This window comes from Diaporthe batatas (genome assembly GCF_019321695.1).
Source record: "Diaporthe batatas strain CRI 302-4 chromosome Unknown Contig00011, whole genome shotgun sequence".
In the NCBI taxonomy this organism is placed as follows: domain Eukaryota; kingdom Fungi; phylum Ascomycota; class Sordariomycetes; order Diaporthales; family Diaporthaceae; genus Diaporthe; species Diaporthe batatas.
In genome coordinates, this window is record NW_025408558.1 from 2,218,701 (window position 1) to 2,233,802 (window position 15,102).

General features: G+C 55.4%; 4 protein-coding genes across 4 annotated transcripts; 1 reads left to right on the plus strand and 3 right to left on the minus strand.

Annotated features, from left to right (window-relative positions):
- Window positions 1-201: 201 nt before the first annotated feature.
- KVR01_009515 (uncharacterized protein) lies at window positions 202-2,022 on the minus strand (the record flags this gene model as incomplete). The annotated part of the gene is made up of 2 exons (XM_044792232.1): window positions 202-1,849; window positions 1,997-2,022. The coding sequence occupies 2 exons, from the start codon at window positions 2,020-2,022 to the stop codon at window positions 202-204; spliced, it is 1,674 nt and encodes a 557-aa protein (XP_044642017.1).
- A 447-nt stretch (window positions 2,023-2,469) lies between these two features.
- Window positions 2,470-5,693, plus strand: KVR01_009114 (tRNA splicing endonuclease subunit SEN2). Its single transcript, XM_044792943.1, has 2 exons — window positions 2,470-2,667; window positions 2,932-5,693. The coding sequence occupies exon 2, from the start codon at window positions 2,951-2,953 to the stop codon at window positions 4,613-4,615; it is 1,665 nt and encodes a 554-aa protein (XP_044641616.1). The 5' UTR covers window positions 2,470-2,667; window positions 2,932-2,950; the 3' UTR covers window positions 4,616-5,693.
- On the minus strand, window positions 5,427-10,508 carry KVR01_008878 (uncharacterized protein). Its single transcript, XM_044782207.1, has 6 exons — window positions 9,908-10,508; window positions 9,264-9,855; window positions 9,128-9,204; window positions 8,200-9,010; window positions 6,849-8,141; window positions 5,427-6,783 (listed from the first exon to the last, which is right to left on the minus strand). The coding sequence occupies exons 1-6, from the start codon at window positions 10,348-10,350 to the stop codon at window positions 5,752-5,754; spliced, it is 4,248 nt and encodes a 1,415-aa protein (XP_044641380.1). The 5' UTR covers window positions 10,351-10,508; the 3' UTR covers window positions 5,427-5,751.
- A 1,618-nt stretch (window positions 10,509-12,126) lies between these two features.
- KVR01_009496 (uncharacterized protein) lies at window positions 12,127-13,807 on the minus strand (the record flags this gene model as incomplete). The annotated part of the gene is made up of 2 exons (XM_044790578.1): window positions 12,127-12,608; window positions 12,682-13,807. 2 exons carry the CDS (start codon window positions 13,805-13,807, stop codon window positions 12,127-12,129), a joined length of 1,608 nt encoding a protein of 535 aa, XP_044641998.1.
- Between the last annotated feature and the right edge of the window lie 1,295 nt (window positions 13,808-15,102).

Below are 15,102 nucleotides of genomic sequence, written 5' to 3' on the forward strand. Positions count from 1 at the left end.
TGGTGCACCAGAGAGGCTCTGCGTGGTGATCCGCGCCCTTGCCTGGGGAGAAACCCCGAGGTTCTTTGAGTATGATGGGTGACCGCTGATAAAGTTTATTCAAGAGACGCTCGCGCGAGACAACCAGGCCCATCTACCCGAGAATATGAGGGCGCTCGGGCGCAAATCTATACCTCCGTTCTACAATCACAAAGCTGAGGCTCACTCCTTATTATAAGACCTAGACTTCCTGTGCGTCGCCGTCGGCCGGCCCTCCCAGCGCGGGACGTCCTGATGTTGCGGCCCTGCGCGCGCCCCGCCAGCACCACCATTCTGCTGCTCTCGCGCGGCCCAGTCCTTGCCTTCGTTGGCAGCACCAGCCGCCGCCCCATCACCACCGCCGCCGCCGCCTCTTTCACCATCGAGCGACACGACGCTCATGTCGCTCCGCACGCGGAAGCTCTTGCCGCGCCACGTCACGGTCGTCCCCAGCAGCACGGCCCACGTCCATATGGGCAGCGCGAGGAGCTCCCGGCCAAGCCAGGCGGGGACCCACTCGGCCAGCGACCTGGCGTGCCCAGCGCCGCGCGCAAAGAACGGCGTGTCGGCGTCCTCGTCCACGCACGCGCACGAGTGCAGCCGCGCGTGCACGGCGCGGTCGCAGCCCATCCAGATGCCCACGCCCGCGGCCCACAGGGCGGCCGTCGCGCCCCACGTCTGCGGGATGCCGAGGTTCGTGGCGAACCGGGGCAGCGTCGTGGCGGCGTAGGCGAAGTACAGGTTGCACAGGAGGGACTCGACGCCGGGTTCCACGAGGGTCGCGAGGAGGACGGTCCACTTGCGCACGCGGAGCCAGCGGACGCGGCGGGCCCAGTAGGCTGGGACCGGGACCGCGGACACGGGCTGGATTGCTAGGTCGCCTGGGACGAGGGCGTGGTTGCCGAAGGGGCGGGGGGGCTGCGGCTTGGTGGTTGTTGTTGTGGCGGTGGTGGTGTCGGGCGGGATGGGCGCGTTCCACAGCAGGTCGCTGATCAGGTGGTCCTCGCAGATGTAGCTGCTGAAGAAGTCGACGCCGGTGCCGCGGGCGGCGTCGGAGGGGGCGAGGCCGGGGTTGTGGGCGGGCTGGGTGTAGGTGTCGAGGTGGGCCTTGCGGAACATGTTGGACTTGCCGATGACGCAGGGCGCGACGCCGACCGTGTTGATTGCGCTGTAGAACTTGGCGTGGGTGGTCGCCATGAACATCTCGTCCAGGCGGCCGCCGCCTGTGCGCCACGCCCTGGAGAGGAGGAGGCTGCTGCTTGTTGTTGGGTCGTTCTTGTTCTTGTCGTCGTTAATGTCCACGACGAGCGGCAGCTGGTGGACGAGCTTGTAGGGCGTCGTGGTCTTCCCGCCCGGCAGGAGGCCCAGCAGCTTGTCGACCATGCGGCCCGCGACGTCCCTGGGTATCCAGACGTTGCAGTCCATGACCCAGATGAGCGAGTCGGCGGGGGCCTCGCGGTAGGCGCGGCTGATGTTGCGGATCTTGGGGTTGGGCCCCAGCTCGTTGCCGTCGAGGCCCGAGATCAGGGGGTCGTACTCCTCGACGAGCAGGCGCACGTCGTACCCTTTCCCCCTACCACCATTGCTGCTGCTGCCAAAGTCATCGACGATCTTCTCGAGGACCGGGTAGGCAGGGTCGTCCTCGGAGGAGACGCAGAGGTTGACGGTCAGCTTGGACCGCGGGTAGGTCTGGCGGAAGGTGGAGGCGAGGCACTCGTACAGCTGTGGCTCGAGGCCCTTGACGGGGCGGATGACGGTGATGTGGGGGACGAGGTGGTCGGGCAGGGAGGGAGATATTGGCTTTCGGGGCGGGCGGGAGTAGCCTCTGAACCTGTTGGTTTGATTGTTGGTCAGTAACGCATGCAGTTTAATCAGTGGTGGGTAAAACCAATGGTAGCGAGCCTACAGCTGGATTATGCCAATGCTCTGCACGAGGTACACGACTGAGCTCCAGATCAGAGCTGGATATGCGGCATACACCGCCATGTTGGACAGGAGGCACATGTCGAGTTCATGCTCATGCGACAACAGTCTTGGCGACGAGGACCGGCAGAGCAAGAGACAGACAAGGTCGGGAGGGCGGAGCTGGAATGACTATGGCGAGACCATGTCGAGGCGCCTATTTGACTGCCAAGGCATGTATGCAGCAGAATATAGTGCTGGTGGTTGATTATGAGATAGATGGGTTGGTTTGTTTACTAGCCAGTGTTGTACAGAAGAGTCCAAATTTCGGAAAGGCCGGCCAGTCATGTCATTGCATGTGGATGCTTGCAACTCAATTCAGCTGTCACCTCCATGCCCCACCCCCACCACACCACCCAGCGCACACCAACCCGAACCCTTGGCCCACTCCCAGGTACGTACCTGCATACCCGCGGCCTGAGTCAGCGGCATTTTTTGCGTCAAAATGCAAAACTCGGACCTCTGTTTTGAACTCAATCGCAACGTGAAAAAAAAAGTTCAACAGCTCCCGTCAACATGACCACCAGCCGCATCCTGCCCCCGAGCTGAACAACACGCCCAGACTGCGAACCGCCAGCAGTCAACCAGCTCTGCGCTCCCCTCGCCCTTGCTCTCGGTCAAGGACTGTTGAATGGCCTGCACACCTCGGTACGTGTCGGTTCGCCGGGAAGAATGTTCCTCGATACAGTGAGTGAGCCTCGAGCCGATCTTCCTGCTCCTGCCTTTCGTCCGGGCCAGGCATCTTGCCACACGCCCCCATCCCACCTTCCCCTTCTACCCTCATGACCCTCCATCGCGTTGATGACAACCACTATTACACGGTACTTAGAGAGCCTCGTCTCTCGGTGATAGTCCAAAATTAAGACTAACAACGGTATCTGAGCGATAACCCTCACACACGTCTTTTGATCGCATGAGAACCAGAACCATTACTGACCATCTCATATAAAGTCCGACATGACCTGAAGAAATGGCAGAGAATCAGCAACCCACTACAGCGCCTGTGGTTGATGTAGCCCCACCAGGTCATCTGCCTGGGGGAGGGGCTACTCCCACGGCAGACACCTTCACAGGAGAGGCACCACCTGCTGTCTCATCGTCGCCGCCCGCTCGTGCACAGAAAGGCCCGTCCAAGGCAAATCTGCACCAGCTCTACAAGCAGCCTCTTCCGGTCAAGATCTTCCCCTTCCCAACCCTGACCAGTAACCCACTCTCCTACCTCCATCTTGCCATCACTTGGCTGTCTCAGGTCTTGCGACCCCCTCCCGCCGAGCCGTCAGTCGTGCACACGGCCTACTGGGATGCTGAGACGAGGACCATCGCCGTCACCGACGAGGACTCGATGATGGCTCTCTGGCAGCAAGGCTTCTTCGGGAAGGGGAGTCTGAGCCGAAGTGAGCCGAACTGGTTGAAGCGGGAGAAGACCCGGTTGGGCCTAATCAGGGACAAGGTCTCCGAGGTCGAAACCAACAAGCGCCGTGCAGAGCGCAATCGTGTAAAATGGGATCGGGCCAGGGCTGAGCAGGAGGCTCTGGAGCAGAAGCGCCTGGAGGAGGCTGCCCTCGAGGAGGCGCGGCTTGCCGAGGCAGTCTCCCATCCTGGATCTTTGCCCGAGGCCGCGGTGGAAACGCCGGTTTTCAAGGCGGCGGCAGCTCCTACCGGCCCGCTGGAGCTGCTGTCTCTGCCAAACTCGCAGCTGGACCTCGAGTCCCTCCTCACCCGTCTGACTCCACCGCCCGAGGACATCGTCGATAGTGCCGAGGTATCCAAGGCAGGGTCGAGCTCATCTGGAAATGATGATGCTGACTCAAACACCACAACATCGGAACATATGCCGCTGAAGCAAGCCAAGAGCGTCCGCTTCTCGCCTACCGTGGAGTCCACCGAGTTCCTCCACAACGACCCACCCAGCCCCCCTCGTTCAGTCTCGTCTTCGTCTCTCAAACCTCAGACTGTAAACGTGGATGCCGTCAATCCACAGGATCCGACAGCTTCCGACACGGACAAGGTCATTCAGAAACCCACGGACTCTGAGACGGAGCCCGTGATCAACAAGGAACACCTCCAGCTCCTCCCCGAGGAGGCATTGTTCCTGGTCTTTGCTTTCGGGGCGCTCAAGGTCATCGATCCGGCGACCAAAGAGGCGATCGCCCCGGAGGACCTCCTTACCCTCCTCCGCCGCAACTCGTACTTCCCTCCCCGCCTCCCATCACAAACCCTCGAGCCCGACGACCCGTTCCTGATCCACTACGCCGCGTACCACCACTTCCGCTCCCTAGGCTGGGTCCCCCGCGCGGGCATCAAGTTCGGCACCGACTGGCTGCTGTACACGCGCGGCCCCGTCTTCGACCACGCCGAGTACGGCGTCCTGGTCCTGCCCGCGTACTCGGACCCGTACTGGAAGGCCGCGGGGAAGCAGGCCCCGCGCAAGTCGTGGCACTGGCTCATGGGCGTCAACCGCGTGCTGTCTAAGGTTTATAAGAGCGTGCTGCTGGTGTATGTTGACGTCCCGCCGCCGGGCGCGTTCCTGGGGGACGGGTCCCCCCGGGACGGCGGCCTGGCGGAGCTGCTCAAGAAGTACCGCATCCGTGAGCAGCTTGTTAAGAGGTGGTCCGTGAATCGGAATAGGGGCTAGGTCCGGGCCGTGGCTGATATGCACACCGAGCTTGCTCGCTTCGGTATAGCGTTGGTCTTAGTTAGCGGATACGATAAATGCATTGTTCAGTCTGCCACCGTGCTGCAAGGGCCAACCTACTGCGAGACGGCTTCCTGTGACTTGGCTCGATGGAACAACTCACTGTATGGTACTCACCCATGGGCTGCAAACATGCACTGAGGCACCTCCCCAGACCCTAAGTTCCTACAGATTACGTTTCCGCAGGACAGCAGGGCGCCTCACCATAGGAAATCAACCTATAGAAGACCTGCTCCAGAATATCCTCCCGCATGGGGATTCCCCCATGGAATAAGAAAATCCCACAGAACACAATCGTATGGGAGACCCTCCCAGCCCAACACTAGCAAGCCACGCCCGCCGTTCAGGACAGGAAATGCCGGCGGCGATGGATTCAACCCTCGTCATCCTCCCCCAGTCCCCGAGGGCTCCTCAAATCCGCCTCAACAGCCTCCCTCCCACAAGGCAGCCCCCCGTCAGCTACGATACAGCAGTAGGATACAGCAGGGTTGCAGTTGATACACCATGCGTGGCACAAAGCAAACCCACCCACCGCCCACGCACAACAATACAGCCCGCGATGAGCGCAGCACATGAACAAGCCGCAGTGCAATCGGCCGAGTTGAGTCCATCCCGCGCTCGGAGAACGTCCCGCCCTCGGGCTGGTGGGACTCGTCCTCGCGCGGCCTGGCCGGCTCGTGTCTCCGCGCTGATAGACACACTCCCAGGCGATGCTGTCCCGGTCGGGCGGGCGCCCATATCACGAGCATCGGTCGCCTCACTAGGGTCTCGAGACACATCAATGTACGTCCCTAACGTTCATTGTGGAACTCGAGCATACCTTTTATCACAAACCTGACGGCTTAAAATGGACAAGAGGCCGAGATACTCATCCCATCACGATCTTTTCGCTGTTCCTAAGGCTATGACGTGCTTTAGTTGGTACTAGGGACGGTCACTGTAACCCTCATTTACCTACTAAACTATCATCTTTCTAAACCTAACTCATAATAGATTGCAAGTAACAAATATTTTTATAGCATAAGCTATCAGCTATTTGCCCCCTGTCATTGACTCCTCTAAATGCTATCTATCCATCATCCTCTGTTCTTTCCACTCCCGCCATCTTTGAGAAGGAAAGATATGAAAGTCCCAAAAATTGTAAGTGTAATTGCAAACAATGTTGTGGCATTCTGGAGATCCACGTCCATTTTCCCAAACAGGTAGATAAAGGAGAAGGCAATGGAAGGAGAAAAGATGATCAAAGCCCACATACAAACTCTTAAGGCAGACCTCTCTTCCCTCGCGAGGAGACCCCAGAATACTTCCTCATTGTCGCCTTTCTCATCAAAGTAGGAAAGCCTTTGCGGTATCTTCGCCACTGTTTTAGACGGGAAACGACCACGGCGTGCGAATAAGAATCGGACTTTGGAAATAGATTTCTTGAAAATATTTGACGAGTCATCCTGAGTCAATACTGCTTGCGATATTTTCGAACCATCACGATTGTAATATCCCGTGCAGTCGTAGAAGATATGCTTGAAGTGTTCGGGGCTTATGGGGGGGTCTGCGAACAAGGTGTCTCCCGGTTTCGGCTGGAAGTCATACTCCCTAATGTCGGATCCAGGCACTCCAATTCCTCGGTTAGAATAGTGCTCTGCTATGTACTTCTCGAATTTGACAAAGTCACAGTGCGAGAATATGTCGATGCCGAATAGGGATTTCCACCGTCCTCTCAGACGGCAGTAGCCCTGCCTCAATGCGTCAGCAAAGGTTTCGCCGCTATGAAGTTTCGCGTCGATCTGGTGGAGATTCAACTGCGTGGACTTGGCCATGAGGAATATCCACTTCTCACGGGGGCCATCTGGTTCAGAAGCCTTTCCGTCAGACCTGTGCACATTGTCGTCGTCCGTGAAGGCATCGTTCCGCCGCGTTTTCAGGCCCTTTCCTCCCCCTATACTCTGCGAGGAGGCTGGCGACTTGTTGGCTGAAATTTGGTTCCTCGCACTTGACGGCGTTTGCCCGGGGTCTCCCGATTGTCCACTCGAATTAGCTTGTTGCTTGATGAGGGTGGCGAGGAAAGTGCCGAATTCTCGCGGCACATTCTCCGAACGACTTCTTCCGCAATCCTGAAGTTTTCTGAGTAAATGCTTGCTGGTTCGATACACCGGAGATAGGATTTGATTCAACTTACACAAGTCCAGGACATCCGCACTTGCCCCGATCTAAGAGGCCTTTGTGGTTTTGAAAACGGCCACCAGGACCACGACATGTTGGTCAATTCTTCCGTTGCCAGTTTCACGGCATCAAATCTTGAGGTTTGAGGTCTTAAGTCGACTTCTAACTTAGGAGGCTTTGACTCAGAGAGTTCCGCTACGAACGAGGTGAGGCGGCGCTGTAGATCCGAGTCGGCCGAATTGAAATGTGCCAAGAAATACTGGGCAGACTCGAAGAATTCGGGGTGAACAAACTTTTGGAATCGATTCCGAAGACGATGAAAAGCTTGGCTCGAGAGAATCAAACTTCGTAGCTCCGGCGTCCCAAAATCTACAAAGCCATCTAGGTCTGTGTCTAGGCCGGGGGTGAGAGTGTCGCCGTTGTTGACAGCAGCCAGTTGACTCTTCCATTCTCGGAGCTGAGGATCGTTCGTGACAGTGAATTCGAAAAGCCAATCGCCCGATAGCGTGTCACTGTCGGGAAGCTTTAGGCCTGGCGTGTTACCGTTCATCAGGAACGCTCTCTTCATCGGGGATTTGACATTTGCTCCTTGAATCGTGCTCAAAACGACGGTTGAGCTTATGACATATGAATATCTCAGTAGGAACGCTGCTGCTTCAGATTGATCTTTATGTTCTCCGGAAAACTCCATTCCGAATTGTACAAAGACCATGTTGGCGAACCGCTGAAAGCTTGACAGGCTTATGAAGCTGTTTTCCGGCGCAGAGTCTAGGATACTTCGAATTCCGGAGGGCAGCTCTAGGAGCGACATGAAATCTTGGAGCTGCGATTGAAGGCTTGCAGGATTATTCGATTGAGTGATAGAAGAAGCCGCGGTGATATGCGTACGCGAGTTGGGTATGGTCAACTCCTCGGACTCAATGTCGGAGTAAGTGTCCTGGAACTCTTTGGCGTCATGGAAATTCTGGTCGTCTTGAAGCTCTTTGGCATCTTCCTCGTAGACCGTTGGAGCTTTTGAGTCATTTAAATGCATTGAATGCGTTCTTCTCGGTGACGTTCTTTTCGAGAGAGTCTCTTCATGCTGTGACTCACTGTACCGTTCCTCGTCGAGAGCCGAAGTGTCTACGGCGGGAGACACAGATTCCAAAGCTGATCTGTTTCGAATTTCGGAGTCCTGATATTCATCATTGGGTGAAATGTCACGACCCGGTTCCACGAGTTGGATCAGGGCCATCTCTCCTAGATCTCCTCGGTGGCGAGTAGTAGCCCAAGAAGACGCCGGGGTCCTGTACTCCAGGTATCTCAATGACTATATATAGTACGAATGGTTAGTTAAAGGCTCATTTTGAAGAGAATGTCTCCCATACCTGTCTAAAGTCATTATATGACCACATGCGTAAGGCTCCCATGTATTGGATCAACTCGACATCAGCCCAAACTACTGCCATATCTAACAATGACTTTCCGGTGTTGTCTGTTTTGTCAAGACGTGCTCCATATTCCACAAGACTTTTGAAGAAGGTTGTCCCCCCTGGGTTCTTTATCGCATTCATCACAGGTGTGGCACCTGCGTAGTCAGGTAAGTCAAGATCAGCTCCAAATGAACATAGAAGGGTCAAGGCAGCGTGATCGGATGACGAGGCCGGGAATTTCGAAACCAGATAGTTCAATGGTGTCTCGCCAAAGAGCTCGTCCCTCATATTTGGATTTGCACCATTTTTCAAGAGTAACCGGGCGCTCTGAAGGCAGCCTCGAGCCAAAGCGGAGTGTAGTGGTGTCCTTCCAAGCAAGTCTTGGCTGTCGACATCGGCGCCGAGATCCAGCAAGGCTTCTGCCATGCTTGCATCAAACTCTGAAGCGCTCATCACCAAATGGAGAGGCGTGTTTCCAAACTCATCGCGGGAGTCCACGTCGGCTTTCCCCTCCGCAATTTGTGTAAGGATTTCGAAATTCGAGTTTACCACTGCAAGATGAATAGGCGAGTATCCCCACTGCCGAGAACTCTCCTTTGCAATGGACGGTGGTGAACCCTCATAGAGAACGAAATTGGACTGGGGCTGGAACAAGTACAATCCATCATATTCCTGATCAGTCACCAAGTCCTCCAAGAAATGGAGCTCTTCGAGTGTCGCCACGGATCGAAACAAGATTTTGTGGGACGCACAGTTAGGTGCGCAGCTGCGGAGGGCATCAATACTTCGAAGTTATAAAACGGATAGGCATCCTTTAGTGGTATCTTGATTCTTTCATGGATTTCGTGGGCGAAGAAAAGAACATAATATCAGAAATACTTACAAATCTCGCCCTGAACCTTGTTCACCAAATTGCATCATCCGCTTCCCAACCTGGGGCTGAGAACATTCTACTGCATACTGTCATTTTATTAGCATAAATAGGGTAATAGGACCATGAAAGGCTTCAAAACGCTCACAGAAAGAGGATCGACGCTGTAATCCCTTCTTCTGGTCATAAGAACATCACTGGGTGCCCACTCCCCACGGGACAGTGCTTGTGCCAACCATTCCACATTACCGTGCCGTATGGCTCTCCAAATAGGTCGATCTGACTGGGACACCTTGAAAAGTCTGAAAGCGAACGATACGGTGTTTGTTAGTGAGGGGCGAGTCATGAATTCCATGGCATAACCCGCAAGCCATTGCGGGAGCACATAGCGAACACTCCACTGGGAACATCGATCTGAGATTAAGCTGCTCTTGGAGTCGATAGCCCGAAGAGTCACCCAATCATCAACAGTAAGAGACAGATTGCCTAGTAGCAACGGAACCCATTTTGGCTGTCTGTGTACAGTATAAGAGATCTTTGTTTCGCCATCAATTTTGGTATTGCCAATGCGAAGCTTCGTAGGTGCACGTCCGTCCTGGTCGGTCTTACGCGTGATTTCGTCGATCTCCAGCCGGATCTTATCCGCTGTATCCATTGAGGAGTAGTATTGTGCTGTCTCTGATCGGCTGATACTCGCCACTGAAGCCAGCAGTTCCAAATTTCTTTTCATTTCGGTCCCGCTGAGTCTGAGTCAGTACGTGCAGTTCCTTGAGGTTGCATGAGCGAAATCACATTTGAAGTTGGAGCGACACTGTGGCCAGTAGCGAAAGACTAGAGCTGAGGCTCCTCGTCTGCTGTAGTAGTTGCCGGGCTTGATCCTTGTGGCGATTCCGTGTCCATCTGGAGGCAATACGTGAAGAGTTCCTCTTTGCGATGAGTTGTGGTTCTCTCGTGAAAGACGTGATGTTCTCGAGAAGTCGCGTCGCCTGCATACTGGCTTCGTTCAGAGTTGGAGTCAGTGATGCCCTGATCACTGACGCATCGAGAGTTTCGGCTAGTGCGAGTTGTCGTATCTCCTTCAAAAGGGCATTCAGGCCGTTAATCTCGGCAATGAGCTCAGCTATCACGCCCGGGGGTTGCTTGATCTCGCGAAGCTTTGAAATCGATGTATGAACGCCCTGGCTTAGAGTGATAAGCGACGACGTCACCGCTACCAGCCCTACAGCCTCTGCCATGGTGATCTAGCACAAGTTCAGGGTGATGATGTGCTACAAGGTGAATCCACGTAAAGTCTTTCGGCCTTGGAGCAGTTCCTCCTGGTCCGTTCTATGTTCGCTGTGCCTGGGTTGAAACTGGATGCAAGTCAAAACCACTTGAGCTCTTAATTGATGTCAGCCTGGGGTTATTAATGAGCGGGGTTGAAGTGAAGTGGAAAAATGCAGATTGGTCTGGGCACCTGGGCACTCACACAGCAAGAACGATTGGCTGTGGATTGACTGCTGTGCAACCATCCACCACGGAAATAAGTCACGAAGCGAGCCAGATGTACTAATATTATTAACGAGATCTGCGATCCTGTTGGGCTCGCTTCGTCAATGGTCTCGGACGTCCGATGGTGGCCCTTCCAAGTAACCATTCTCTGACCTCCAGACTGGCTGCATGGTTTCAAGGACGCATGGAAACGCTAGGTCAGATATTCTTGATGAGTTGTGCCAGTTTGGCGTCCTGGGTTGCACACCACCACCACGAGAGCGCCGCTTACTAGCTCGGGGTAGAGGGCGGCGATGTGTTGCTTCATTGGTTGGGGCGGGGGTTTTAACTGTGCCTAAGGAAGGCGGTGCGATCCCATGAGTTTCCTCGTTGTATGTGTGTGTATGTGCGGGACCTCGAATCACGGCTTCGCGCACGACAGTCCTTGGCTGATTCGATTGTTATTTGGTCTGGTGCTCGCTTGGGCTCGCCGCTCGAATGCAGAACAGTCGAGGTTCTCTAGTGAATACTGAATCGTGCTGCCCAAGATGTGAAGACGTAGGATGGGTATTCAAGGCTCTCGGTGCAACGAATGCCCGGACCACGGCCTAACCAGTAAGCGTGCGGCCCGAGACGGCCGCCTATGCAATGCTATCGTCCTAGGTTGATTTTCAAATTCAAATTGATCATCGGCGACTTTGATCATAGCAGGGGCCGCTTCTTGTGGCAATGGTCGAACGGGCCCGGAGGAAAGTATCCAAAGCACAAGACATATACAATCGTGGAAAGACACAATGACCAGCTCAGATGTCTTTTGACCAGATACGTGCCGTTTGCAAGTTCTCTTCTGACAATCCACCAAAATCAGGCAGGTCTCCGAGCCTTACCATGTCATCAATGTAAGCTTGCCCAAGGTATCTGAAAGGCTCGTCCGGTTTGAACTCCTTACGCCGATACTCGGCTGATTCGTACGAAGACGAAGCAACCCTTCTTCCAAGTACCACAGGAACAGCCATCCCCAACAACACCCATATCTCGTCGCCACAGGCTGTGTCTTGCGGGCCGAGGCCGCATCGTCCGGAAGATGAAAGGAACAGACGGCGGCAGCGACAAGCGTGCCGCACGGCCTCGAGATATTTCAGATATTGTGGACTCCCTGAGGGTTGTGGGTGATCAAACAGGCCCGCCGTGATAGTCCTGTAGAAAGCCCGCAGCCTGCCATCACGAAGGCCGCTGTCTGCAAGTGCTGTATCGTCCGAAGCACACGCCATACGCAACCATTGCTCGACCACCGACTCCCATCCGCCGCCGTCCAGGTCCTGACTTGTCATCTCATGGCTCGCCATGTCGACGGTGTCCGTCAACCAGCCCTCAAGGGCGATGGCGTAATCATACGGCTGGCCTACCTTCTTACATTCGGCCCTCACCAAACCCCCGCGACAAGCGTCGAACGCGTCCTCCGACCACGGCTGGCCCCCAACCTCATCGCCCAGCCCAGTCCAGAAAAGTGTCATGCTACTCGTGCTGCCGTCCCGCTCCCATCAGGGATACCACTCCCACCGCGAAATTGCCCCCTTCTTATCGTCGGACGTCGAAACCTCGGCGACTGCGATCACCGCGAGGCTCTTGTGGCGGTTGATGAAGTCGATTGCGAAGGACTCCTCCACGATGCTGGGGTGGAGGTCGTACTCAGGCCTGATCTCCGCATCAGGGTCGTCCAGGAGCCCGTAGAAGCCGAACATCTTGTCCACGGCGAGGGACGCCTGCTTGCCACGGAAGGTGAAAGCCCGCTCGAGCAGGGGGTACCGGCGGGCGGTGTGCTGGCGGTAGAGCTGGCGCTCGCGCTTGAGCGCCAGGTACTGTGTGTGCAACGTCCTCGCCAGCTCGGGGCGACTTATCTGGCTCGTGCTCTGGTCTATCACCTGGCAGAATAGGTCAGGGGAGAGAGTGCTTGCCGCACTGGACAACGGTCGAAGAGCCCAGGATGAGTTCTTGGACTGTCCATACCCGCGACCACCAAGGGCTGGAGAGGAGGTATTGGATGGCTTGAGAGTCTCCTGGCTCGAGGGGCATCGAGCGTGCTTGTTCACCCGCACCGCAATCGGCGTCATTATCGCCACTGGCCCGGCGGAAGAGCTTAGCGACGCCCTTTGTATGAAGCCCCAGCCATACGATGACCATATCTGCTCTTTTGTACAGGTCTCCCATGAGCAACACCTGCTGCGATCGTTCGTCGGAGTCTGCCTGGTTGATGCACAGGGTATCAACCCATGAGTCCCGCTCAGCAGTTGGTTTCCGGAGATGTACAAGGCAATTGTACAGGTTCTTGCCGATGGCGTATCTCTTGCCGTCCAGCGTGATGAAGCGCTGGAGTGTGGGATCGCCCCAGACATAGGACAGCGCCTCATACTTTGTCGAGGACCGCTGCTCCGCGTGAACAGAGCACTCCAGCGCTTGGCCTCCGGCCCCGGGGAGAATCCGCAGTACGCGGATCATATCCTTCGGGGAGGGGAGGGGCTCGTATATGGTCTGATTCTGCTCACGCTTCGATCCTTGCTCTGTGTCGTGCACCTCGGTGACGAGATTGCTTGCCGGGTCCGTAAAGATGGCGACCCATGCCTGCGCAAGCCGTCTTCTCACGCCATCCTCAGCGAGCACAGCTACGACGATGGCGGTTGAGAGAGGGGTCTTCACGAGAGAGGGAACACGATGTGACTCCAGTGTTGACCGTAGGAAATATTTGGTAGCCAGAGAACTGCGGTGAACCAGCGCTCGGCTTAGATCCAAGGTAGTGGCTGATAAGGCCACGAGCCACACCTGTTCCCTTACAAAATCCAATGCAGCAAACAGTCTTTGGCGCGGCGACGGTGTTGGACTGGCGTCATTTCGCCATTCACCCTGGAAATATTCGTACTCCAAGTCGACCAGGAGCCCCGACACAGAAACAACAGAATGCCGTATCCGCTCGGCTGCCACCACTCGGACAGCCTTCCAGTCCCGGAAGCCCCGCCACAAGGGTTTCAATGTCCAATCCAAGGTGATGTAAAGCGGCATCAAAAGGACCATGGTGAGCAGGAATCCGTAATAGAGCGCAAAGAAGTAAATCAGGCCGAAGGAAGCCACCCTCTCAGAAACCGACCGGATCAGACGCCACGGTCCGGAGAGGGCCCTGAGCTGCAGGAGGTGTTTCGTCGCCAGTGAGGTGACTTGTCCTCCCGGCATGTCCCCCTGGCTCACCCATACCGCGATCTATAGCGGCAGAGATACGGCGGTTGCATAGATAAGGATGCTGATTTGTATTGTGGGTGCGAATATCATCCAGAGTGTCGCAGCTAGGAGCAGGAAGGCCCCGCGGACGGGAAGGCCTATCGTCGTGAGGGTCTGTGAGATTGATGACATGGCTTCTGGAGGGACCGTCGCTCTTCTTCCGGGCAAGTGAACGCGGAAGTGTGAATCAAATGGTCTCTCGAGTATTGAGATTGGAACAATGGCATTTTCTTCGTCATATTGCCAATTCTTTCGTTGAGAATAACGAGAAGCAGCTTGACCTTGCCAGCTGGACGAGCTGAATAGAGCTGACTGTACTGTAGTGGGCCTGCCCAGTATGCTTTGGGGTTGGTAAATGCTTATCGATAGGTGATACCACTCTTCCTGCTCGTGCTACCATGCTGTTCGGCTGGTAGGTTTCATCGATGCGTGTCGTCAGCCCAGCGGAGTGCATGTCTTGTTGGCTTTGACCACCTGGGCAGCCATCACACATACTCAAATTGCCGTCAGACCCTGGGCTATTCTACAAAAACGATGAAAACGTCATAGCAGGGCTCTGAGACTGAACTATTCTTTTTCACACAAAAATGGAGTCACCCTGCTCTCAGTTCTAGGGCACATTTTGCCAGGCAACGTTGGAATACACGCTGCCCCGGGACCATCCCAAAGGTTAGGCTCGCGGGCTCGCGACTCATCGTACAGATGCTGTGGCTGCGAAGCAGCATCCGACTGGAACTCGTGACAATTACTTGAATAAGTCAACCAGCAAAACCAGATGATCTGAACTTCATGGCCTTTTAGACTCAACCCGAAGAGGCCACGAGAGCCGGCTCAGTTCGCCAAGGAGCACGATCGACGCTGGCTGTTGTCGACTTGCGAGTCAACTCCAATTCATCATTTGTTAGATCGTCCTCATGATGAATCCAACGCTTCTCCCACATTGTTCAAAAACATTTCATGATTTTGTGTGCTGAGTGGCACCTGGGAGCACGGAGCAGATTAGCATACAATAAGCATTGCTCAGCTTCGAGCTCCTGCTGCTCGGCTGAATAGAGTCGCCATGTGTACTGCTTGGCACGTCTTTGGGCTTACATTGCCATTTGTTCGGCTAAGTTAGCTGCTCACCGACCTTTGATATTGTCATGAGCGTTGAGGACGTCACTTCTGTCTTGTCCGCATCAGAAACCGTCCCCAATATACACAAGTAGGCTCGAGATCGACGCGGGCCCTCCATAGACTTGCACGCCATG